General features: G+C 54.0%; 5 protein-coding genes across 5 annotated transcripts; 3 read left to right on the top strand and 2 right to left on the bottom strand.

Moving 5' to 3' along the window:
• Positions 1-1,007: 1,007 nt before the first annotated feature.
• On the top strand, positions 1,008-2,024 carry BESB_034100 (uncharacterized protein; the record flags this gene model as incomplete). Its single annotated transcript, XM_029361996.1, has 1 exon — positions 1,008-2,024. One exon carries the CDS (start codon positions 1,008-1,010, stop codon positions 2,022-2,024), a length of 1,017 nt encoding a protein of 338 aa, XP_029220961.1.
• Positions 2,025-3,322: 1,298 nt separating this feature from the next.
• On the top strand, positions 3,323-4,414 carry BESB_034090 (uncharacterized protein; the record flags this gene model as incomplete). Its single annotated transcript, XM_029361995.1, has 1 exon — positions 3,323-4,414. The coding sequence occupies one exon, from the start codon at positions 3,323-3,325 to the stop codon at positions 4,412-4,414; it is 1,092 nt and encodes a 363-aa protein (XP_029220960.1).
• Positions 4,415-12,592: 8,178 nt separating this feature from the next.
• BESB_034080 (putative notchless) lies at positions 12,593-17,439 on the bottom strand (the record flags this gene model as incomplete). The annotated part of the gene is made up of 11 exons (XM_029361994.1): positions 12,593-12,630; positions 12,943-13,172; positions 13,318-13,376; positions 13,900-14,025; positions 14,347-14,393; positions 14,885-15,067; positions 15,500-15,605; positions 15,736-15,930; positions 16,157-16,350; positions 16,612-16,877; positions 17,204-17,439. 11 exons carry the CDS (start codon positions 17,437-17,439, stop codon positions 12,593-12,595), a joined length of 1,680 nt encoding a protein of 559 aa, XP_029220959.1.
• A 1,220-nt stretch (positions 17,440-18,659) lies between these two features.
• On the top strand, positions 18,660-21,800 carry BESB_034070 (cytidine and deoxycytidylate deaminase zinc-binding region domain-containing protein; the record flags this gene model as incomplete). Its single annotated transcript, XM_029361993.1, has 3 exons — positions 18,660-19,337; positions 19,721-20,252; positions 20,812-21,800. The coding sequence occupies 3 exons, from the start codon at positions 18,660-18,662 to the stop codon at positions 21,798-21,800; spliced, it is 2,199 nt and encodes a 732-aa protein (XP_029220958.1).
• A 716-nt stretch (positions 21,801-22,516) lies between these two features.
• Positions 22,517-22,984, bottom strand: BESB_034060 (SAG-related sequence; the record flags this gene model as incomplete). The annotated part of the gene is made up of 1 exon (XM_029361992.1): positions 22,517-22,984. One exon carries the CDS (start codon positions 22,982-22,984, stop codon positions 22,517-22,519), a length of 468 nt encoding a protein of 155 aa, XP_029220957.1.
• Positions 22,985-25,593: the final 2,609 nt, after the last annotated feature.

Here is a 25,593-nt window from a genome sequence, read left to right as displayed (position 1 = left end):
GCGTGCAGCCGCGAACCCGCGGCTGTGGAGCCGCCGCGCCTCTAGAAAAATGCGCAGCGGCCGTAGGTTTTTCCGACGAATCGACGACGGCAATGCTGAAGGGCGGAGGCCATGACTTTACCCTACCGCCTGATTAAGAGCCTAAAGGTACGAATGAATTGGCCAACGGTTTACGCCTTGCACTGTGTCTGTTTACCGTCTTAACATAGTCGGCTGCGCTCTGGGCCTAAAGGCCTCGTTGCTGGCAGCGGGCTCATCGTGGTGACTCTGACACCGGCCTTCCCTCTCCTCTCCGATACCGCGTGCTTTCTGGGCGGGGGGGAAGTCATCCCGGACGCCATCTTTGCTGTCCTAACTTTTGCACGCGTTGATACTTGTATAATGAGAATAGGAGATATGTAGGATTTCGTGCCATAGCCCTTCCAGCACCTCACAAGTTGGAGTCCATAGCTATGCATTTAAGACCCGCAAGGCCACTGCAGCGCGTACACCTCAGAAGGAATCTCTGCATATTGTCCCTCCCTCGGTTGTCCGTCCTCCATTCCACTGCCCCCGCTGCTGCTGAAAAGCTTTCAGGAATATCAGCCAACGATGCAAGTACCTCATTCTTGCGAAAACCTGGGTCGAGTTTCTGTGCAGCACAGTGACCGAGCGCGGGCAGCAAGCCTGCACGGGGCGCGCTCTGCGGGGCCCGCGGGCGTTGCGCGCTGCTGAACGACGCTAGCGGACGAACGCGGGGCGGCACATCCTGCAAGGTATACGATGGCACTACCCGGGAAATCTGCGAGTGAGTACTGCCGAGAAAGTTCAGTTGCACTTTCTCTGCTTCCCCCTGCTCGCGACTGTGATTTGAAAGAGCAACGCTTTGCAAATCGCGCACTTTCGTACCCTAATCTGTAGGAACCGCCATACGGGCGGTGCAAGCACCACATCCAGGCGTCGCACAAAATAAACGACAGAACAAAGTTTACCATCCACAAGTGTTTGTTGACGTTGAGAATCCAAAAATGGCAGCGGTTGCCCTCCGTAAGGGAGTGGTGCGGTTTTCACTTCTGCTTTTTCTCGCCCTGGCCTCCGTGGGAGCAGAGGCTTCGAGCTCGACTCCTAAACAGCCCAGACTCTGCGGATTTTTTTTGAAAACGCTGATTCTCCAGCTCAAACCCAATGACGAGGTCACATTCCAGTGTGGCAGAGAGAATCCCGGCCACCTGAAGCCCGACGCAGGGACCGCCAACGCCTTCACGGACTACAAATGCGAAGGCTCTATCTCGCCGCTGAGTACGCTGTGCCCGGGAGCCGTCCTCGAACCGGTTAAGGCTGCACAGGGCGTCTCGAAAACGAATACATACAAGCTGAAGATTCCCCAGCAAGGGTGCAAGACGAAGAAGTGGTTCCACCAATGCGTTCTTCCACCGTCTGGACTGCGAGTATCAGCGCAACCTACGGACACCAAAAAGTGCATCGTCACTGTGACAGTCTCGGGCACCACCGACGCGTCCGACCCCGATGGCTACGGGGAGACTGGCTCGGCAGGCCCGGACGACCCTTCTTCGGACGGGACGCCGCCCACAGTTTGCGCGAAAGGTACACTGGAAGCGACGGTTTCTATGGATTCCCCTTTGTCCTTCAAATGCGGCGCGGGCATGGCCCTTGAACCCTCCGACACGACGAAAGCCCTGAACAAAGACTGTAAAAAGGAGCTCGTTCTACAAGACGTTCTCTCCAGTGCATTGCTCGAGGCAAGGCCTCCGAGCCAAGAAGCCAACGCAGACACTAAATATACTCTCTCCTTGAATTCAGCTCCTGCAAAGAATGCTCAAATTTGCTACAAATGCGCGTCTCGTGCACCACCGTCAGCGTCCGGTGACCACTCTAATGTGAAAGCAGAAAGATCCGCACCGGCGAAGGAATGTCTATTGAAGGTGCGCGCGACGAGCGGGACGCCCTCCAATCAAGTGTGGTGGTCTGTAACATCGTTCGCCGTTTTCCCTGCAGTCCTCGGAATTGCCCACTCGATGCTCTAAGTGAGGGAACGAGACTTGTGAGGCTGTCAGGTGTGGATCAGCAGAGGCATTGTTTTCCCAAGCTCTGAATATGCCCCCCAGTTTTATCCAACCATTTGCATTTTGTCTGGAATCACCTGAAACCACATGGATTCCATGACGCTGGTAGCCAAATCGTTACGCCGCTGGCCATGCTCCAGCACCCAGCCAGCCTCTGCAACATTGTGGGTTTTACCGTCCGGGGGCTGTCACTGGAGGGAGTCGACTTGGCATTTCGCGCTCCACAGTTGCGCGCGTTACGACGGCGAACATCGTTTTGTGCTCTGAGAAGGTCAGCGCAACGCCCGTTTTGTCCGGATCCTTCCTGCGACTCAGGAGCTTTTATCGTAAGATGGCGAAAGGTTGCCGTTGCCCGCCGCCTTCCCCGTACCCGCGCATTCCTGTGATTCGCGTGTTGCGTTGGATCTCACGTGGCTTTGTCGCACCCTTCTTGATGCCACCCGTCCGCGAAATGCGAATTCTCTCTGTACTGTCTAGTAAAAAAACTCGGTCTATGAAGCAGGATGAAACAAATCACGTACTCAGAAACACGGCCGGACTGTTCTTGTCTAGCTGTGGTCTTGGTCCTGGATAATGACAATGTGTTAGTACACGTCGCGTGGCACTTTTCGCAACCGTTTTGGTTTTCAGCATCAACGACTGCCTGCCTTCGCTCTTGATTGCCTTGCGGAGGAGGGCGCTTGATGGAATCAACGGAGAACACGCCATCACTTGGGTTGACGGACATGTAAAAACCTGCAGACAATCAGACATACTCTGGAGCTCTACACATAGGGTGTCTGAGTAAGGGACCGAGTAAGAGACCTGCTCCGCGACACCGACGAGAGCTTGGCGGTATAGTACAGAAGATTCCGCTATTGCTCAAAGGCGCAGTGCTCGGTGACGAGCAGTGCTCTCGAGCGTTGCATCATCGAGTGCACTTGTTGTTAAGCCTTTCCCGCAGTGGACGGTATCATTTGCTCTTCGCACCGCTCATGAACATGCTCGTGATGCCCGCCCAGAAAATCCTTGGTTCGTAGGAACCCGTAATCTCCCAACGATGAATGTGCACTTTACAAAAAAGATTTGTTTGCTACATATGTTGTTTGTTGAGCGGGGGCAGTGTGTTCCGTTCACGCTACGTTGCGACCCCAGTGGCGCGGGAATCGGGCACTGCGTGGCCCCTACGGTTGACCCAAGATACGCAGCGCTGCAGCAAAGGAAGCGACGGATTTTCAGCAGGCACCAAAATGGTCGCCTTCTCGTTTCGAAGAAGAGCAATGCGCGCTGCTCATTCTGCTACATTTGCTTTGCTCTTTCTCGGCTTGCAACGATCCAGCGCAGACCAATCCAAGCCACATCCGCCTGGTTCAGGCACAGGGGAAGGAAATATATGCAGATTTGACGATCCGCAGCAACCTCTAACGCTGGAAGTTGCACCCAATAAACCAGTCTCCTTTCAGTGCGAAACCGGAGAGTCTGTGAATCTCAGTCCTTCGGAGCCGCCCTACAAGAATGTCTACCTATCTAAGACGTGCTCTGGAAAGGGCACCGAGCTTGAAAGCTTGTGCAGTGGTGCCGAGCTCTCGCCTGGCTCTCTCAATCCAAAAGAGAATACAGTGAAGAATCATTACACTTTGACGCTCACGGACGCCGGGTGCAAAACGGATAAGATGTACTACTGTTGCGAGAAGCGGACGGCCTCTCCTGTCGAGAAAAACCAGCTACGTGAGTCTCAGGCAGCGCAGGCAGGGCAAACTTGCATCGTGGAGATCACTGTCAAAAAAACAGAACTGCCGCCGCCCGGCCCGCCGCCCCCAGTTCCGCCTGCGGCAGCACCCGGGCTTCCTAACAGCGGCGGTTCTCAAGACCAAGACACGGACGCGTCTAATCCGGAGACCCAGAGCCCCGAGTCCATTGAGATGACGACCTGTAACAGCACCACAAAAAATGCCAGTGTTTCTATCGATCGCCCGCTTTCGTTCAAGTGGGGAGCAGGGTTGGCATTGGAACCCGACGATACAGAAAAAGCCTGGGATGGAGAGTGCGGAAAACAAGTTGTTCTAATGGAAGTCGTCGAAACAGCCGAGCTTGAAGAAAAACAAACGACGGTAACCGAGACAGAGTACAGGCTCACTGTCAAAGACGCTCCCGCCCAAGACACTGCTGTATGCTACAAATGCGTTTCTCGTGCATTCGACGGATCCCTCAGTGACCCTCTGCGCGGCATCAAGGAAGGAGAACTTCTGAAGTCTCAGTGCTTACTCAAGGTGTCTGTGAAAGGCCTACCCACATCTTCTGCTAGAGGCAGCTCAGCACCTTCGAGCGTTGCAGGGGGAGTTTTGTTTGGAATATTGGCTCTGTGTATATAGGTTGAAGAAGGATTCCTGGTTGCATTACTACTGATTAGCGTTCGTTGCAGAATTTCATCTGCAGGCACCATCGAAAAATGCCTAAACATGTTCGCCATTCCAGACGTTTCCCTGCACTTGTAAGGAAATGTAGGTTGCATGTAGTGCCGCTTCTCACCCAATCACTGATTCGGTACAGTTTATTTGTAGCTCCCAGTATTGTGGCAATCCCGAAAGTCCCAGGGTGGTAAAAGCTAGCTCCGATGGACTGCAATAATCTGTCCATCACTGGAACGAAAACGGATTCAGGACAGCTTCATACATCGGGTCCTCCCAATGCGCGACAGGCAAAATCTGATGCACGCTTAAACACTTCTATGTTCAATCGAATACGACAGTGGCGTTGTATCTGCAGGGACGAACCTGAACAGCAGACTGAGTGTAATATTGTCTGTCACTCGTTGCTGCGGTCCGTGCTTGTCTCCCAGTATTTAGGGAATGAGTGGAACCGGACACATCACCTTTGCATGGTGTGTGTAAACAAGAAGATGAGACCTGGGCAAAGACTGGAGCCCGCCAGCCTACTCCGCTCTCACTGTATCAGTCGCTCCTGTATCGTGCGTGTGGGGTCTGCCACACCCTGCACTAGTGTGCGCCACCTCCCTTGATTTTGGACAAGAGCCGGCCCGCCCCTCATCTCATCCAGGTTGACATTCGGGCAAGCAGCTTGGTTCCGCGCGCAAACCCTCCAAGGAGTGCCGGACTATAGGGGAGCTCAGAAACTGGTTGTAACACATTCCTGGCGTGCAGAACGCGGGCAACAGATGGTTCGATTGCCGGGCGTGTCTGCTACGCGCGCAATCACCAACACGAACCGTCTCGGCTGTTTGAACGATATGAACTGCCTCTTCAATTATTACTTAGCATCATAGTTCCCCGTCCGACAGATATCATTAGTATTCAGCCACGGGCGAGGAGCGCAAATATGTAGTAGCATGTCTTTTGCAAGTCATCTCCCCCTCGACGAGCCGCAGCACCGGAAGAGGATGTAGCGAAATGGGTTTGCTGTTTCGTTGGTAGCGACAAGAGCACAAAAGATTTTCTGACTGTTCTCTATGGCAGCCTACGAGCATGAGCGTACTGGCTGTATGCTGACGCGTTACGGCGGACTTGGAGTGCTGTAGTGCTGTAGGGGGCCAAGAGCGCGGCGGGACAAGTCGATTGCGGACCGGCGCCGCTCAACAATCTGCAGTCGAAGAACGCGTGAGGCGGCAACGCATAATGCAGTACGAACTCGAGTTCGGATATAAAAAGTTCTTGAGCCCTGTGCGAACTCCGCCGTGGATTATTGAACCCGAATAAGCTCGGGGAATCGGTGGTGCAATTAAATCCGTTCCCGGTACAGGGAATAAGATACACGCATGCCTGTATCATCGGCGCGACAGCCCCGCCTCAATTCAAAGGACTTCAAAGTGGCGCCGGTAATCTTGCATAAAAAGGCTCTGTGTGCATGGCTCATGATCTGGCTGCCACTCCTTTTCTTTCTATAACGGTCTTCGACGGCCATACCCACCAGTGAAGGTTTGACGGTCGGAAAAAAAGGCGGCTCAAAGGCTTGTCCGTCTGGCAGCGATCCTCTCCAACTCACACCTGAACGTGGGGAGCCAGTGTCGTTTGGTTTTCCTTCTATGACTGCCCCCCTATCTTCCAATGAAGCCAGCGGGAGACTATGATTCCAACAAGTGCGAAGGCGAAGGGACACCGCTGACTCAATTGTGTCCCGATGCGAGCCTCAGCCCCAGTACCCAGAAACTGGGGGACGAGAAGGATAACGCATCATATAGATTAACCATCTCGAACCGGGGATGCAAACAGAGCCCTGCGTTTTACTGCTGCACTGTCCCTGCTGATGATCGAGAGAAAGGTTCCACCAATAGTATAGTAAAGGCTTCCCCGGATGTGAAAAAGTGGTTAATCCAGATCGAGGTTACCCAATTAGAACCGCAGCCCCAGCCTCCGGCGCCACCTTCTCCGAGTCCCTCGGGTCAGACAAAGATGGTCCGCCAGATCATCCCGAAGACAACCAGGCTCATGAGCCAAACGAGAAGGACACTGCCCCTTCAGGACCACAGGGCGACCGCCCGTAGTCTGCTTTGAAAGTATGTGACAGCGACGTCCAAGTCGCTACCGTTTCCGCGGACATACCGCTTTCGTTCAAGTGTGGAAAAGGCATGGCACTGGAACCGGCAAAGGTGGGAAAGTCATGGGAAATCGAGTGCGCGAAAGAAATTTTTCTGAAGGAAGTCGTTGAATCTGCGGTACTTGCACGGAACCAAGCTTCCACAGGCGAAGCAGGTGAAACAGACAACCTTCTCTCTGTGAGGAAGGATCCCGTCTACGATATTGTCCTCTGCTACAAATGCGTTTCCCGTGCATCTAGCGGTGGGTCTGATTCTTTCCGTGGAAAGAACGAGGGATCTCTTCAAGACCAGTGCTTGCTGAAGGTGTCGGTGAAGGCCTTACCCCGTCCTCTGCTATATCACGGCCGATTTCTTCAGTCGTTGCGCGTGCAGTCGTTTTCGGACTTCCGTTCCTGTGGAGATAAATGGACTCTTTATCATGGATGTTCTAGCAATATGTAGTGGCATTCTTCCAGGCTTGCTGCCTCTGGATTTAACACCATCAAGCTAGTACTTAGTGGAGGATACATTGTCCAACCAAGACCACTCCCAAACTCGGAGCAAATACTTTGTGTCAACAACACAGACCCTAATGGTACTAGAGAATAGGAGATCGCGTTAGTTCTTGGGAAAACGACTTCCGAACCACCAATATATATTGGTACAAAGACCTGATTAAGCAAGCTCTGATCTCCAAGGGCTAGATACCTTCGTCAAGTCTGTATGCCCGCTAACGCACCCGTGCAGGGACCCGGCTGAGTCCTGGGGTCTCCGCGGCGGCATCGTCTGCGACTGGACGAGCATGGAGAAACGACTTTTAGAGTGCCGATTCGCTTATCGCGCTACAGCACGGCATGAAAAGTGTTCACCGTGCATTTGCTCCTTGTCGGGGAGTGTTCAGTTCCTCCTCATTGTAGCTTTATTTCCTCAATTTTCTCTGTAGACGAGGATTTAGTCGGATTTTCGCTTGTATAGTGTCCGCCCACTCGATATGTTTCTCGCTACACGAGTCACATGCGTGAAGGTCTCGATATTTTTGTTTGAGCCAAAATGGCTCCCGTCTATCAACTGCGCTCTCGCGGCCGCGTTGGTTGTTTTCGTGACATCATCGCTGCTGACAGGGTCAGGGAATCCGCTTGAATCCCGTGAAAAAATCCCATTGGGGTCTGAAAACATTTCTGAAGTGAAGGTTTGCCAGTTTCATTCTGCCTCCTCTGAATCTTCCTATCCTGCCCCTCCCACGTATTCTCCCTCTACTTCTGCCTCTGTGCCTGAAAGCCTAGTGTTTAATCCGAATCCGAGGGATGTGGTCGTGTTTCAGTGTGGCGAGTCGAACACAGGCAGGCTTGAACCTGCTCCGCCGAAGAACGAGGCGTACTCGGGCCCCGCGTCCAAAGTCTCACCAAGGGAAATGGGTCGCCTGTGCAAAAAGGCAACTCTCATACCAGTTCCCGAGAAGGGTGCTGAAGATCAGCAGCCAGGATATAAATTGACAATTCCGGATGAAGGCTGCGAAGGGAAGGGCACGTGGTACTACAAATGCTCCGCTAGTGTCCCGGAAACAATTGTGCTGACCGGTGGCGACACACATCTAAAGCCTGACGAGAATAAGTGCATCGTCACAGTCTCAGTTACACCTACCACAGCGACGACACTAATCCCATCATCGGTGTCGCAATCCGCGTCAGGACAATAGTCGGCGAGACCCCCGGCCCAGGTACTCCGACGCCGCCCCCTTCCCAGCAGGGTTCTCCGTCGACTCCAGTGACGGTCTGCGAAGGTGCGATAGCAGACGCGACTCCGTCGGTTGAAAAGCCAGTCACGTTTGAGTGTGGAAATAACAAGACTCTGCAGCCGGCAGACCCGGGAAAAGTGTTGGATGAGAACTGCGACCACCAGGTTGATCTTCAAAAATTGCTCGACACCGCATCGGTCCAGCCAAACGAACCGGAAGAATGACAAAAACCCGTCGCAGAGCACACCCTCTCGACCGAGAAAGCTCCCGTTAAAGACACGTCTCTCTGCTACAGATGCGCGACCGCCGTCGCCGCAGGCAATGGTGGAATGCCAGGATAGCAGAAGTGAATGGGGCTAGCATTCGCTGTAATTTTTTGTACCATATCATGCGTCTGGGCCGTGGTTTGTGCTGTGCATCAACTGCGACAAAACTCACTCCTTTTCTGTCCCAATCCCGGTCACTCCCGAATATCCATTCATTGGAGCATCTGTTCCTCTTTCGGACGGAAGAATAATATGCCTTGTTGCCTAAAATCCTTTGATATTGCTTCAGAGCTCTCAAGATGACTGTCGTCATCCATCAGATGAAAGACCCAGTTGTCATTTTCGCCTTCTTTGTCGCGTTCATCTCTGGGGGAGGGGGCTCCCCGCTACGCTGCCACCAGCAGGGACAACGGCGAACAAGGAAACAAGGACGAGCCGAAAGTATGAATTTTTAAAGACAAGACCCTTGAGCTTAATGTCAAGCCTGGCGTACCGGTTTGCTTCCATCGCGATAATACCGCAGGGGGGGCACAACTTAACCCCCACTCAAGGTATAAGAACGTCCTTGACGCAAGTGATTTTAAGGGCTCCAGCTCGTTACTGTCAGACTTCTACACCGATGATACGCTTGCGCCAGCTGACCTGAGCGTCCGAACTAGGTCACAGAAAGCCGTGCACAAGTTGAAAACCCCGGTTACTGGATGTGGTATTAGTGCTGCACTCCCGTTGGAACTGGCCCTGCCGCTGTTTCAGCATTTGGGAATCTCGATCACGAGCAAGTAGTGGACGAAAAAAAAGGCGTAGTCACTGTCACGATTGAAGATGCGCCAGTGCCACTCCCATCCCCTCCGTCTGTTCTCCCCCCGGAAGGCGGCGATACCGGGAAACCAGCCGATCCAAACCCAAAATCTCCTCACCAGGAACCACCCCTAGGCACTGCACTAGATGCTGACGTGACCATCTGGGCCGATGGAATGAAAGAAGCAAGCGTTTCAACAGTTGACCCGTTACTGTTCAAATGTGGGACCGACCTGGTGCTGGAACTGGAGTAACTAAGTCAGGCGTTGGACGGGGATTGCAGTAAACACGTTACGCTGCAAGATGCCGTCAAAAATGCAACGCTTGAGTCAAGAAAATCCTCGGAGAGCATCAGCGGAACGAAGTATAAGCTCTCTGTCAAGGAGGCTCCTGAGTATGACACACATATATGCTGCAAGTGTCTGTCTCGTTCAACTAGCTCGCGCGGCGGCAACCCTATTTCAATCAAACAACGGGGTTTCACACAAAGGCAATATTTACTGAAAGTGACAGTGAAGGGCGTGCATGCATCTGCCGCTGCGCCGTGGTCAACATTTCCCACGTCTTGGGCGGAACAATGATTTCACTTCTCTATGCGTCGATGTAGTGATTCCGACGATGTTCTTCTACGTGATACTATACCGGAGAAACACGTGTTTCCATTTACATTCCGCGTTCACTCAGAAATGAAAAAGCATGGCTAAAATCCGACAGAGGTAGAAGACTTAAGTGAAATGTGAGATTCAGACGTCACTGGAATGGAGGTGCTGAAACTGCTTGACCGAGATACTTTCACCACAGAAGACAGCTTCAACAGGCAATACATTCTTCATATCCTAAACGCCTCCCCCAGTCCTGGTCAGCACCCCGGAACCCGTACAATGAAAGTGAGCAGATGGTGCCGGGACCAGATGATTACTGTGAATCGTTTGGTGTCAAGGGGAGAACAACAAAGTACTGTTATCTACTTCGCGTCATGCACCTATAGGTGCCCCAGGTTGAGTACATTTCATTTCCCGTACTAGATGGTGTTCTACGCCATGAAGACTCATCCGGGTGACGCGTGCCAAGGAAGTCTTGAGAAGCCCCAAGAATGTAAGTTTGCAACAAAAGCACTCGATATCACGATCAGGGTTGGCAAAACGGAGTATTTCCAGTGCGACTTGAAAGTTCCGTTGCAACTGAACCGTGATACGTGGGAGTCGCAAGCATTCGCCAAAGACCCCCCACGGTCAGTGATGCTTCGCCGGTTCCTGTGTGCTCCCACGCTAAGCTTGAAGAGGTTGGTACGACTCCTGTTCGAAAAGGAAAACCGAAAAAGTACAAGCTGCACCTCACTGACGAGAGATGTGAAGGCAAGACTTGGTATTACGGCTGTACTGCGCCTTCTACTCTCGAAGCTAAAGTAGGTGGCGGTGTTGACCTGAACGGGGCCAAACAAATGTTATCCTACAAAGGAAGAACCGCCGCAGCCGCAACCGGCCACTAGCACTGAGAATCCGCAGCCTGATACACCTTCCTTTCCTCCGCATATCGATGAAGTGAAGGTTTGTGACAGCGACGAAAAAGAAACAAAAGTATCCGCAGGTGCACCGCTCTCGTTCAAGTGTGAAAAGGGCATGTCTCTAGTACCGAGCAAGCCGGAAGAGGCCTTGCATCGTGAATGCAATAAAGAGGTTGTTCTGAAGGAAATCGTTGAGACTGCCTTGCTTCAACAGACAGATTCCACCACAGAGGATTCCCTCGAGAAGGAAGGCACTATTTCAGTCTAGCGTGCTCCCGCTCACGATGTTTCCCTCCGCTACAAATGTGTCGCTGGTGCACCAGGCGGTGAGGCCGGGGACTCTCTCCGAGGGAGAAAGAAAGAGGCTCAGAGAGAACAGTGCCAATTGAAGGTGTCTGTGACAGGCGAATCTACGTCCGTCGTGCATCTTGGTCGGTATCGCTGCGTGCTGTGGCGGGCTTCATGCTCACCATTGCCACCCTGTTGGCTTAAGGTGGGAGCTGTCCTCGTTCAGTGCATGCATCTGTGGCTCTTCTGATATGAAATGCTGGGTCACGGGGGCGCGAGCAGGCCCCCAGTACACGCGGAATAAACCGGGACTTCGTGTCAGACCACATGTTTCCCCGGGTTACTGCATGGCAGTCCTCTCTCTGAGCGCGATGTCACACAACGCTGCGATCTTTGTTGCAGCCCGCGACCGCCGGTGACGGCGCTGTGGCGCCCCGGAACGGTGCAGTCGGTTTGAGTGAAGATTTGTCTCGGCGCGAAAAATTGCCGGGGCCTGCGTTGGACTCAGATATGTCTCAAAGGAACAATGTCAGGGGTGCGTCGACTACCGGCGAAAGGTAACACAAGCCATGAGAGAGAGGATCTATGCTCCGTATTCGACCGACGGACTCAGTAAGAAATGTGCGTGACGGATTATCTGTTATTTTCTTCACCGGCGTTGGCCTGCGTTTTCGTTTACATAGCCGAACACGTCCTGCATCGTGACTTTATTTGGTGAGTTGAACTTATCTACACTGCGTGAAAGTCAGCAATGCTACAGCAGCCGGTGGTCAGCCGTATGCATGTGCACGTGTATTTGTTGTCCAGAGGCAATTTTGCGCCTGTAGTCTCCGCTCGGGCTTATATGTGAATCCCATCCGGTAATTGAGAATACAGTTGAAAAATGTCAGCGACAGTTACAGGGAAACAGTGAAACGACGGCGTGGACCTGGTACAACAAAAGCTCCACGGCGTGCCTCCGTATATATATATGACCTCTTAGTGAGCAGTGAGCGTTACTGCCGTGGAGAGCCGACATCACACGCAACAAATATAGTGGCGGACCATTACTTTACCACGTTTCCAGCGCACGGCGTTCGCTGGCCAGAGACACTGCCCATTCACACACTCGTCAGTGAGAGAACGTCGAGATTCATAAACCGACGACCTAGACGAGTATATTTATATACACACCTCATCCGCGGCCGGAGCCACCACCTCAGATGTGGCCGTTTGGCACTCCGTTGGATCACGCCTTCGATAAGTTGTCCGCCTGCTGCATTGGTGCTCCATCCCGCGACAGTTCGACAATCTCACCTAACATCCAGCCATTAGATCGTGTACGCGGCAGACCACTCTGCGTGGATGTATAAAAATGCGCAACAAAAAAGTCGGGGAACCGCGCCCTGAAAAAAACAATTCCGACTTCGGAGTCGGTACGCACCTCGCTCAGTTCCTCCACACTTTGAGGACGCGATCCTTCGAACCTGAGGGAACGCACAGAAGCAAGCAAGCCCTTAACCATTCATGCTGGAAGAATTGTAGACAACACGACTCACGAACGACAACCGCAGCGTGTGCATCGCATGTGAATCCCATGATAAGCGACTGGTGACACGTTCCGGCGTTAACATATTATTTGCAGCATCTGCCACATATCAAAATAAATTCGTCTTCTACGTAGGCCTGCTAGTGCTTGCAGGTGTGCGACACAAAACGGCCTCGGCACACACTGCTATACGGTTCTCTGATGTATCGCTCCGTCACGGGTTACTGAGCCCCGAAATTCGGATTTTTACCTGAGGCTGCGTAACCGCCGGTTCCACTCCAGTCGATGGCGTAAACTTCGTCAGCGTGTCCCGGCAGATCTGCTTTCAGTTTTCTCGTCTCCGCCTGCCAGACTTTCAGTGTGCTGTCTCCGCTGGCTGAAAGAAGGAGACGGCTGTCCGGGCTCCATGCCAGCTGGTACACGGGCCCGACATGTCCTCTCAGCGTTGTCAGATAGACGCCGTTGCGACCGTCCCAGAGGCTGAGAGGAAACCAAAACAAAACAACACAACTGAGACTACCGCCACAAAAACGGTAAAAGAATACCGACATGACTGAGGCATGGATCGCGAAGAAATACTGCAGGCTGTCTGGGCGTATGGCCACCGCCACTGCTCTCGATATACCGAATGGACTTGTCGAAGGAGGCGGAAGCCAAGTAGCGCCCATCAGGAGAGAAGACAACCTGTGCACAGTACATTCAAGGACATGCGGAGGTGCGAGTTTCGAATTGCGCCACCACAACACCAACAATCCCAAGATGCCGATGCAGAGAGTCTCCAAACAAACAGTGCGATGCTGCGGACCACGCTGAGCGGCAGGCGTGCGCAGCCGCTGCTCACGTGATGTTCGGCTCATCCACTTAGACAAAACATATGAATACACGTTGCTCGCACTCTGTCGCATGAGACCACACTCCTGGGAGAGGCAGGAAGTCGCGCTCTAGGCAAAGTTGGTGAACCGACCCGCTTAGATAATTATTGCTAGCAGTACCATCAAAGTATGTACCCATTAAGTAATATTCATTGAACTTTTCCCCCATTAAGTACCATTCATTTATTATTACTAATTACTATGCCCTTTAGTTTCTTCTCTGTTTTACTATTCATGAGCTAACTTTTATGTCTTTATTACTAGGTATTTATTCAGTAATGCAATTTGTTGATTCTTAGCATGACGCTAGAGTCCCCCATGTCTCCATTGCCTACGTGGTTGACGACCTTCTGGTGGCCGCTCATGCGGCAGACCTGCACCAGGCCCTTGGGCGCCCCGGCGTGCTTCCAGAGGATCAGCGTCGAGTCGTCGGAGCCAGACAGGACTTTTTCGCCGCCACTCTGCAGTATTCCAACAAGACGAAATAGACGCGGAACCAATACGCCAGAACACGAGAGAAACATGGATACGCTTGTCCCGGAGGGGGACGCCGCGAAACGGCCGCGGGGACGCGCCAAAGAAGCGAGCATGCGTCGAGGCAGGTGGAAACAATAAACGCACATGCGAAGGCGAGAAGCCGAAAGCAAACGGCAACTAGTAGGCTGACAATGTACGCGTCGTTCCGAAAAGAGTAGCGGCAACCAACAGTCGTGGCTCCGTGGCATATCGAGGCCTTCGACTCTTCATCAGTCGCGCTTGCAATTTCGGTCGAGCACACTTACGTTCTTGACGCATGCGGAATAGCGTTTCTTTGCGGCTTCTTTCATTTCTGAACACACAACCGAAAATCAAAGCGGTTCACCACTGTAGAGTGCAAAAGTCGGCTGTAATCGGAAACAGAAGACTCACGGAACGGCGCACGCAAGCACGCAAACGCGCCTGCGGCCACTAGACAGCAAGATCGACAGACAAAGTTGTGTTAGTCACAGGCATGTGTGCAGGTGCGTGCCGAAGACCACTGCCGTCGCTGGGCGCTCCGTTCCCGTCCACGATGCACCGCGCAGGCTAGAGCGGACAAGAACCCGTTCACGTGGCGTAGATGCACATTTTTGTACACACATGTTGTGTGTGTACAGACGGTATGTGATGCGGCTTGCGTTGCTATGCTACAACGTGCATCTCAGGCTCCCGCCCAATGACAGGGTGCAACGACAGAGTTCAAAGCAGGTACGAGACCAAAGGGAGAGCTCAGTTGCAGAGCGTAGAGGAAAACGTCGAGAAAACCCGCCGTGAAGGCACACCGCGGCGGAAGGGGCGTACCTTGGAAAGCGGCGAACTTTTGCTGGCCTTTCTCTCCGTAGGGCCCCGCGCGAATGACGTAGTCTGTGCTGAGCGCGAGCGAGTTCACCCAGTGCCCGTGGCCCTTCAGGTCCGAAACTAGCCGGCCGGTGATGCAGTCCCAGACTTTGAGCGTCGTGTCCCGCGAGGCCGTGTAGAGGTATCCTGCGGCGCAGACCGCTAGACGAGAAGCCACCAGTGAAGGCCGCAAAGCCAGAAAGCCCCCGCATCTACGCCCAGGGGCTTTTCGAGCTAGCCTCATACTCTCACCAGCAGCGACTGTACGCGATTGAAGAACTGCAGGCCGTACTGTCACGTTTATAGAGGGACTTGATACAGAGCATGCCGGCGCCTGCGTGCACCATGCGCCTGCGTGCGCCACGCGCCTGCATCGGCCGCAGCCTGCGCGCCGTTCCCTACAGCCCTAACGCCAGCTCTGCTCGCAGCGCGGTGCAGACATGTGAGTTAAAGTACACGAGATCACGAAAGAAGCAGTTGTTGCATGCAACATGCTAAATTCGCATCCAATGCGGGTAATCTGGTATCCTTCCTGACACAACGTAGTGTAGGTACACGAAACAGAGTCAGCTGACGCACCTTCTTTCTCGCCCGACCACTTCACCTGCGTGATGCTTTCGCGGTGCCCAGAGAGGACGCGGAGGCACTGACCGTTCCCGGTATTCCAAATGCGCACGGTGCTGTCCTGAGAGGAGTCCGCACAGCACAGATACGCAGGCCAAGCTGAGAAGCAGGCGCAGGCATCCTGTCGGACGAAGCTGGAACGCAAAAACGACCACTCTCCCATGCGAGTCGCCTGCTTCGCAGTCGCCTACCTTGCAGGCGCTGGCGAGCATCAGCGCAGGCACTCGGAGTTTGCCGTCCTCGCTCGTCGTCGCGTCGTCCGCAGCGGGCAAATTCGCCAGGTGAAGCGGCTGCCACGCGAGCGCAGTAATGGGCTTCGAGTGACCCTTCAGCGGCGCGCCGACCGCGTCGCCGGACTCGCCCCGCCAGAGCCGAATTGAGCCGTCCTGCAAGACACACACCATTTAAGAGAAAAGAAAAAGTGCGAGTCGCCCGGCGTGCACCGCGAAAGACACACAACTCGCCAGGCAGCGGCAGGAGCCTCAAAGCTCCACACGCGCACTCGCGAAAGGTCTATGCAAAGTAGGCGACAGGTCTGCGCATTGGGCAAAGTCAAGCCTCCTCTAAGAGTGCCCCCGCAGCAACCCCGAGCTCTGTAGCCGTTGCGCGTACCATTCCAGCCGACGCGAAGATCTGACCGTGCGGAGCCCAGGAGAGACACAGCACCCAGCCGGTGTGCCCCTTGAGCGTCCGCAGAGGCGTTTCAGTGTTCAGACACCAGAGGCGAACCGTCATGTCACCGCTTCCAGAGGCGAGCTGACTCCCGTCGGGGCTGAATGCGACACACAGAACGGCCTCGGTGTGGCCTGAGAAGACGCAGAAATAGACAAAAGATGCGTTCGCGATCTACCGCATGCGGCGAGAACGAAACGAGGAGGCCACACGCCGCGTGGGAGCTTCGCAAGAACCGCACGAAGGGATAGATTTGCAATTAGCTGCGCGAGACACGAGTAAATATGCGGGTGAAGGAGACGCCAGCGGGTAGATACGCATATGGGCAAATCACTGAAGCGGCAATGAACACCAGACAAACTCATTGAGAGGGAGAATCACTTGGCAAGCTGTACCTTCGAGGGAGGTTGAGCAGCGTGTGAGCGGCCGCACTTTGAACGCCGCGAGAGGCGCGTAGCGAATCTGCAGCACGCGCTCTGTGGAGGGGTCGGTCGTCGCCTCGAAGGCCTCCTGCAGAGACTCGATGATCTCGATCCGGTTGTTGTCAACAGTCAACGAAAAGGACTTTTTCAGCTTCCGCTCGTCCTCGTCTTCGTCCTCGCCCGCGGGGTCTTCCAGAAGCAGCTTGTTCAGAAGCTCCTCCAGCTGCTCGCGGTGCATGCTGAAACAGCAAAGAGAAAACATAGACGCCGGTGTCTGAATGACATTTAGCCGTTAATTTAAACTCATCCAAGATATATTTACCGCAGAGTCAGTCTAATGTCTCGTTACAATATATAGACCGCAGGGCATCTGGCACTCTGAGAGCATGCTAGCGGCGCGATGGCTTATGGGCGACGCCACCAGCCAGAGCGCAAGCGGTAGGTTCGCCAGCAGAAAAGAAACGGAGTTGATGAGGAAGCGCGAAGCACGGCGACAAAGGAAGGGAGATAACAAAAAGCAACCGAAAGAGAGAATCCTGGCAAAGAAAGTTCTGCATGCACTCACCTTAGCGGGACGGCCATCTGGGGCCCCAGCAGGTTGTCTTGGTGGTCCCGGAACTGGATCACCAACTCCTTGTTGACTCCCCCGATTTTGCCGGCGTCCTCCCCCCTCCCCCGAGCTCTGCTGTGATCCTGAGAGTCTTCGTTTGAGCCGTCATTCTGCAGAGATGATGAGGAATGCTTGCTGCGCTTTGCAGCAGGCCCAACAGCAGCGGACCCGTCACGCGCCCGTGCCAGCATCGTGAATGCGAGGCCTCAAAAAAGCACGAGAATGCGTTGGAAAAAGGAACTTTTCAGTGTGTATAACTTGAACAAGTACGAAGACAGAGCGGCACTTGAGGTAGAGAACGCCTCGCGGGGAGAAACGATCCGATTTGATGAGGGGGTAACCAGAAAGGGAGGGAAATCCTCAAAGGGGCAGCAAGGTTCAATCGGTTTGGAGCCTCCCCCGTATAGGTAGACCAGCCGCAGGTCTCACGCCGAAGAGGACCTCTGCCAGGAAAAACTTTCGAAGGATATGGCTCTTCCAGCTGGCTTATAATTCGAAATATAGAAAACAGCATCGAGAGGAAAAAATACAAACAAAAATAAAAAACAGCGACATGCATGCGACTTCGACGACCGGACATTCGCGACGGGATGGGATGCGTGGAGGGAAGAAAGCGAGGACAAGCAACGCTGCTTTCTTCCAAGAAAAAATTTCGGATGTCGAGAAGCCGATTGCCTCATTCAAATTCGATCTTCAGCCACTCTGTTTCTTCTGACTGAAGGAGTCTCCACGAAGCCCACCTGGTCGATGCATGCGCATCAAACTGGACATGTTTTTTCGTTGCTGAATTGCATGTCCATACTGCGGGTGGCAGAGTAGCAAATACATCGCTTTGCATCGGCAGAACTATCCAGAAAATATTTTTTTTCGATTTGGCATTGCCAGTTCTGCTTTGTTTGCGTGTTTTCCGTTTTTCACATGCTCCTGTGCCAATGCCTTTTTGACGTGCGGCGAGCGCCCATCGAACCTGTGGGTGACTTGCTTATTTGATTTTTTTTCTCTCTGGCGAAAGGCCTAGAGAGCTTTCTTCTGAGGAAAAAAGCATAGAGAGCTTTCTTCTGAGGAAACAGCATAGAGAGCTTTCTTCTGAGGAAAAAAGCATAGAGAGCTTTCTTCTGAGGAAAAAAGCATAGAGAGCTTTTTTTCCGACAATTTGCAAGTGCCCTCATGAACACCGTTGTTTCTTGCATTCTTTTCTGTGGTCATCACGGTCATTTGCAGGCTAGTTGGATCTGACAACTGCTGCGGCATGCACTGGCTCTCACAGGATCTCAATTAAGCTCACTTTCTACCGTAGTTGTCCACGTTGAAGCAGTTGCAGGGGCATTAATGGGATTGAGGGACTGTTATCTTTCCTCCGCGTTTCAGTCACCTTGCCTCACCGTTACCTTTCAGTCTCCTGCCATGAGCGATGGAGCCAACGACTAGAATCCCGCCAGCGGCGCCGCCGCCCGCGGCCGACGCGCCTCGCCCGTCTGCTGCTGTGCGTCCTCATCCTTGCCCCTCTGGTTCAGGCTCCGCTTCCTCCTGTTTCGCGCTTCCTCCCTTTGCGGCTTCGCTCGTCCGCGCCTGTCCAAATCTGGAAGAGGCGGACGGCTCGCGTTCGTGGGATCTCGAGGAGGTCGTCGACGATATTTTTCAGCTCCGCGAACCGCCGCGCACTTTGCTGCATGCGCTGGCGGCCCCGCCACGGCTCTGCAGCAAGCTGCTTCAGTTGCTGCAGAAGCACCATCCACTGGACTACGCAGAAGAGTTCGCGGGCCAGAAAGCTGCGCAGGGGTCGCCAGATGCTGCGGACGTCCAGAGACACTCTGAGGCCGCTGCGCGGCTGGTATCCAGTTCTGTGCCCGTGACGAAGGAGACCAATGACGCTCGGACTATTGTGCACGGGGGAAGTGTAGACGGCGAGGCACGAGAGCCGCAGGACGGAGGCGCAGAATGCGCAGACAGCGAAACGACAGAGGACGTCAGTACCTTTGTGCCGTGGTGGAAGCGCGAGGGGCGACGCGTGGCGCTGCATTTCTTGAAGAGATGCCGAAAAACAACCAAGGGCGGCCCTGTGCTGCTTCTCCTCGGAACGACTCCGGAGGTAGGGCATCAAACCCGATGGATCAATCTTGCGTAGTCCTGCGTGCGTGTATGCGAGTGTATGCACCTGTGCATATCAATCTATACAGCGGACGTTTCCGCGCGCTTCTCCCCCCCTCCGGCTCACGCGGCTGTGCGTGTTGAATCCTACTCAGCTGTGGTTTGGCATCCATTTTCGCACCGAAATGGAGCACGACTCGGCGCAAGAACCTATCGACTTGCGTCTTTGTTGTCAGACGTCTACGGCGCTGTGAGGTGCATCGACTCCGGAGTGTCTCGCATCACGGTGGCTTGGAGCTGGCGGGATGCTTAGGCCCAGCGGCCATCTCGCTCCATTCGTTCCTTCACTCGAGTCTTCTGTGAACTTTCTGATTCGCGACGCAGCGCGTCGACTCGGAGATTTTGGAGCTCCTGCGTACTTGCCCCGCCCCAGCGCCTCCGCCGCTCCCTGCGCTTCGCCTCACGGCGTGTCAGTGCCTCCCGTCGTCAGCCTCGCTGGAAGACGACGAAGCCCAGGAGTCGCCGCCGTCCTCTTGTCCCTCCACGGCCTGCCCTGGTCAGTCCGTGCCGTCGTCCGACGGCGAGGCGGCTGGCGGGTCGGCCCCTGTCTCCTCGTTCTTCGTCCACGTCTCCGTCCCCTCCGTCCCGCCCGTGACCCCCGAGCAGCAGCGCGTTTGGGGCGAGATCTGGCCCTGCTACCTGAACAAAACGAAGCCCAATGGGCCTCGACGCGACGCCGGCGCAGAGGAGACGGCCGACCAGCCCGCGCGGGACGGCGAAGCGGCGAGCGAGCAACGAGACAAAAAAGACGCCCTCGGCGCCAGCGCCAGTGTGCGGCAGGAGCTGCTGCTGCCTCTGGAGCTCTCCACAGGGGAAAAGGCCACCCACCAGTTCTTCCTCAATGCAGCCATGGAAAGTAAGGATCGATGAGGACACGCTCGTGCGGCACTCGTTTCAGATATAGATGTATACCTCCATCGCGTGTGTGTTTCTCCAAGGACATGTACATACACGTATATATGCAGCCCGTAGCAATCCATAGGCACCCTTGCATCTGCGTGTGGCCTGCCGCGCGCATGTCTGCTATGGCGTTTCACTGCTGGCGCTGCCGTGAGGCGTTGCATCGTTTCAAGATATCCTATCGTGTGGAAAATGCACGTCTGGGGGACAGGGAACGCCCTGCATGTGTAACCTAACTACGAGCACTTCATATTCCTGCGTAGTTAGCATCGCCCACCGCGTAAGTATAGTGCTTTGACTTAGTTACTTCTTACGCGCCGGGTGCGCTGCGCTCTCATTTCCACAGCAGCGCGAATGGAGTTCTCCTCGTAATGAGGGAGAAACGCGTACGCTCGCGGCTATGCCGCAGGGTTTTTATTAGCTACTGTGAGAGCCGCTTTCGCCGTCAAGAAGGTAAACAAGCTTATGCTGGGCAGCGGCTCTATTGCGTGTCTTGTTGCGGTGGTGTGCCGCAGTTAGCCGGCGCGAAGGTCGCAGCGCATGCATCATCACATATGCTCCTTCTGACCCTGAGGAGACTCCGCGAAAAACACTATATCCGCCGCCGCCGCGGAAGCGACTTCGCGCGCGGTCGGAGGGCGATAACACTGCGGGCGAGCGAACAAAAACCAAGGGAGAATTTGGTGACGAGGTTAAAACGGCAAAAAGTTACGCAAAAAGAGAGGCAAGTGCTGAGGACGTCTCTGCCTTGCGTGCGCAGTGCCGTGAGCCAGCTGCGAAGACTCTTGCATGCTCTCCCCAAGCAGCCGATATAGCTTCAGATTCAATACGGAAAAGAGTCTTCAATGGCTGCGAGGCTACGTTTTGCAGCCTCGCCCACAGGACGCCGGCCGCAGTCCGTGATTCTGGTGACCTCGAGCGTGATGTCGCAGATGCGTTTCGAGTGTTTATTGAGAGCCGAGCTAGCTTGTTTGAGACCAGTAGGGGTGACGAGTTCGGTCGACTACAGACTGAACTTGGAAATGCTACGCTGCCCAAAGTCGTCGCTGCTTGCGTCGACCACACCCGCGCACGCGCTCCTCTGGATCATGCAGCGATGCGGGCAATCGGCGTCGTGGGAGAAAAGCTCCTGCGGAAATTCGCCTCGCGAGAGGGGGCCTGCGGGGCTGGTGGATCGTCCGAGGCGAAGCCAGGGGACGGCAGTCGAAGCACGCAAATAAAATTGCTGCTGGAGTCTGTGAAAGGCGACTCACACGATGTCAGTCAAGGGAACTATTACTGCCATGGATGCGTAGTGTACTGTTCACACGAGCCGTGCGTCATGTGCGCAATGGCACTAGTACACTCACGTATAAAGTTGCTCATTTTTGGACGCACCAACCACCTACACGGAGGTATTACCCGGGGGCGACTGCACCTTGATCGGCGGCTTAATCATGGATACCGTGTGCTACGAGCTGCGGTGCGGGAGACAGCTTCCACTCAAGACGATGACGGAAGATGACTCGACTGTAGTCGGCCTGCAGCAGCCATGACTGTGTCGAAAACTCAGTGTTTTACTTCGCTTTTCTGTTTGTCAGTGTCTGCTGTTTGGCGAGGTTGCTGTGCTCGCGTCTGCGTCTGATTGCCTTGACAGATGCTGGAAAGCAGGGATTCGCTAAAATACTTATTTTCAACACAAGGCATTCTTCATCAAGCGCGGCCCCTCTGCAGCCTGCGTTCCTGTGCACTGGGCGTGGCCTCAAACGACACTCATGCATTACCAGGGGCCGATATTCTAGTGAAGTGGCAGTAACGCTCCTGCGCGATTGATCTTCAAGCCCCCTGGCCCCAACCCCGGTCTCAAGTTTAGCTTTCGGCAGTACCAAAGCGTGCTTGGCCAACGAACTTCGACAAGCAAGCGCCTGGCACGTTGCGTAGGAACCCATAGCTCTGGGACATTTGAACAGAACCGCCTCCGGCGCAGCCTTTCACAGCTAGCAGGCTTTTAAGATGTTGTGAGCCCCACGTGTAGCCCTGAGATAAACAGTAGCACGACGTCTACCGCGTGACATCACTCTGCGTACCATCCTCTCAAAGTTCACTGCGACGGCAGCCTCGGACGTACAATAAGCTAATGGATGGTTGACCTGGATCCTGCGTGTCAGTCCCCGCTCGGCTCTACCATTCCTTCTGTGACATGGGATCAGATGCAAATATATTGTTACAGCCACACACTTTTCACGTCAAAACTCTAGACACACTCCCCATCGTCGTCTCAGACGCCGCCTCCCCGGATGGGCCCTTCACAGTTATCTTCATCAGGCAATGCTTCTCCTCATCAAACGCTGATCCGGTGGAGGTCGCCGCGCTTGTCTGTGAAGCTGGGTCAGGCGTCACGCACTTGTAACTCAATGGCGTGTCGTAGTGAGGAGCCTTCTCAACCACCAGCTGGTAAGTGAGTAAAGAGTTCTTCAACAGAGCCGCGGAGCTTGGCTTTAGCGTAGCGGCAGCGGTGCTGGAAAGTTTTGCCTGCTCTGCACACTTCCCGTCCTCATCATCGAATACGGCTTCTGGCCTTGCAGGTCCGGCTACGCATCGGACCGGCCGAGGCGACTCTGGTGATGCAGTCGTCGCTTCGGAGCCACTGCAGTAATCCACTACGTACGTTGTCGTTGATGGTGGCGCTTCTGTATCCAAGTTCCGCATCAGCGCGGCTTTCCCGCGGCCCTTCACATCCCTCGTTTCCGAATGCTGTTTCTGACGGTACACTGTTTCTGCTCGCCAGTTGGTCGGCGTCGTTGAATTCTTTCTTTTTCTAGACAGGAACTGTGCATGTATATCTTATATCGTGATGATCCTGGTCTACTGTTGAAGGGGCCGAAAAGCTGTACACTTCGGACGTCTACTCGCCGTCTTCCTTCAGTTCGAGGTCGTTGACAATATGCGAGGGAAATGTGGTCCTGCACGTTTCTCCATAGAGTGAGCGGGAGATTTGGTTCTGGGCGAGGCCTACTGCTTTGTCTGACCCACAATCAAAAGAACTTTCTCCGGCAGTGGAGGCAGCTCCAGCGAAGTCTGGTGTGTAGGCTCGGCCGGAATACAAGGGCAAATGCTGAGGTAGGTCGTCTGGTCATTTTCATTCTTGAAGGCAAAGAATGTCGAAGGCATAAACCCTGTCAGAGCCAGTATGAAGGCTGCCAGGATGCTGCCAAACCTCAAATGACGGCGGCATTTGCTCTTTCCTTAGAGTAGCACACGGTCGTAGTCCCCGCTTGGCGCTCGCCATTCACGACTGTCATTGAAACCCTCTGGCGTCCTCGTATTTTGTCGCAACTGTTTCCTGGCGTTGCCGAGTAAACCGACCAAGAGCTCCAGGATACGAGTCCTAGCATCAGAAGACGGCCCTTTGTCGTATGACAAGCTCAAAACGAGGTGCCTCCAGAGGCCAAATTCATGGAGCAACGGACAAACCGACGGTAGGCATGGTCGCGCTCGTCCCGCGGACAGCCTCGGGTCGCTGGTTCCAGTGGTTCAGTTGCAATAGACCGCGTTTTATGGGGGAGCGCTGTCTAGTGATCCACTTGGGCCCCATTGGGATTCTGCAAGGCATAAACCGCGTCAAATGATGTGTAAATCAAAATATCTACTGGGATTTTTAATTTAGGGTTGAACCGCACAACACATAAGATCATCGAATTGTAACGGTATATCGCAAACTATCGAGAATAAGAAGTTGTGGATTTGGGGCTCTCTAGCACCGCTAAAGCACTTGCCTTGCCGGTGCTAGATGCTAGACACACATCGGAGTCCACCTGTTCGCGCGTTATTGGGCACTTGAGATATGGCATCAACAAGTCACGTGTAGTGGTGTGTCTCACAGCACCGCTTTGGTCTGTCCCTTCACACATGGCACCTCCCATGCGACGGCGGGACAGCGCCGTGACAAGGCCGTCCACAACGCCATCATAGGCGACGACCTGTCTTGATAGTCGGCTAAAGGGTTTTTACACATATAGGGCTTTACTCTGGTGGCCGACTGTCTTTACTTGAATATGCACTTATGCCGTACCGCAGGACACATTGTGGACAACAGTAGCCAGAAAGTGAACACACTTTCCCGGGCATTCACCTCACTTTGGCAGACTCGCTGGCTAAATGTATATCATGGCATTCCGTGCTCTGCTGTCCAGGGTGCAGATGAGGTGTATCTTTTTGCTGGCCACCTTTTACTGGGCGTATCTCCCTAAGGCCACCTGAGGCCTGTGGATTTAGTGGCGTGTCTGCCACCTTTGAAGACAGCGCGTCATGCTACAGAAACTACACCTTTCATTTGTCCAGATTATAAAGCGGAGGCGGCAGCCTATTTCCGCTTGAAAGACTACGTGCTACTCGCCATTTTCTGGTGTGTCAAAGAGGCTGATCCTCCACTCGTTCCCATGGATCGTCCTGAGTCCTTTATGCGGGCCGCCTCCGCAAACGTTACGAATCTTTTTTTTCACATGTGTGTCTGCGCATGTGGCAACGCGGCAACAATGAGCAGCTGGAAATAGATCCCTTCTGGGTCGTGTTATGTAGCGTCGCTCCAAAGGCCGCCACCCGACACAATGTGAACAGTGACTATGCATACGTCACATTGATCTCCGGGCTCTCACACTACTTGGTTCTTATATTGCTATCAGAGGGCTGCATCACACCGCACTGTGAGAATGTCTCAAGCTTCGCGTGAGCCCCGGCTGGTAGAACAGATTGTTACAGGGGCTACTGTGAGTGAGGCGTGACTGTCGACCATTGTACGGTTGTTGGGCATACGCCGCGTCCCAGCACAAGCATCTAATTGTGAACATCAAGATGGTAGCTTCACTCATAGTCACCTACAGATGCAAGACAGCGCCGGAATACTTAACCATGCGCCGGCAAGCAAAGACGACTGAGCCAATGCAGAACTTGCCAGTCCCAACGTTTCTTCAACGGTCAGCTTCAGCAAGCACAGGTCGTCTGCCTTCGCCTTTTCCCCGGGTGTAGGCCGCCGCTTCAGCTGGTGCTCCAGCAGCGCCCTTGACGCATCGATAACACAAAGCAGTGTTGTGGACCGGCGCCTCATTAACGCGAAGCTCAGAAGATTTCCACGTTAGGGAACCCTCTCTTGTTTCCCCCGCCTGCACTGTCGTTTCTTCCAGTTCAGCATTCAGGAGTTCCATGAGGACTGTCTTCGTCTCACACTTTCCATCAGTGTCCTCGAAAACCTTATTCACTGAATGAGGCCGGAGATCGAATCCTGAACCGCATCTGAACGTGTCGGGACCCTTCGGGGCGGC

This window comes from Besnoitia besnoiti, chromosome II (assembly GCF_002563875.1).
Source record: "Besnoitia besnoiti strain Bb-Ger1 chromosome II, whole genome shotgun sequence".
In the NCBI taxonomy this organism is placed as follows: domain Eukaryota; phylum Apicomplexa; class Conoidasida; order Eucoccidiorida; family Sarcocystidae; genus Besnoitia; species Besnoitia besnoiti.
Note: the sequence above shows the minus strand (reverse complement) of the source record. Positions and strands in the feature narration are given on the sequence as shown.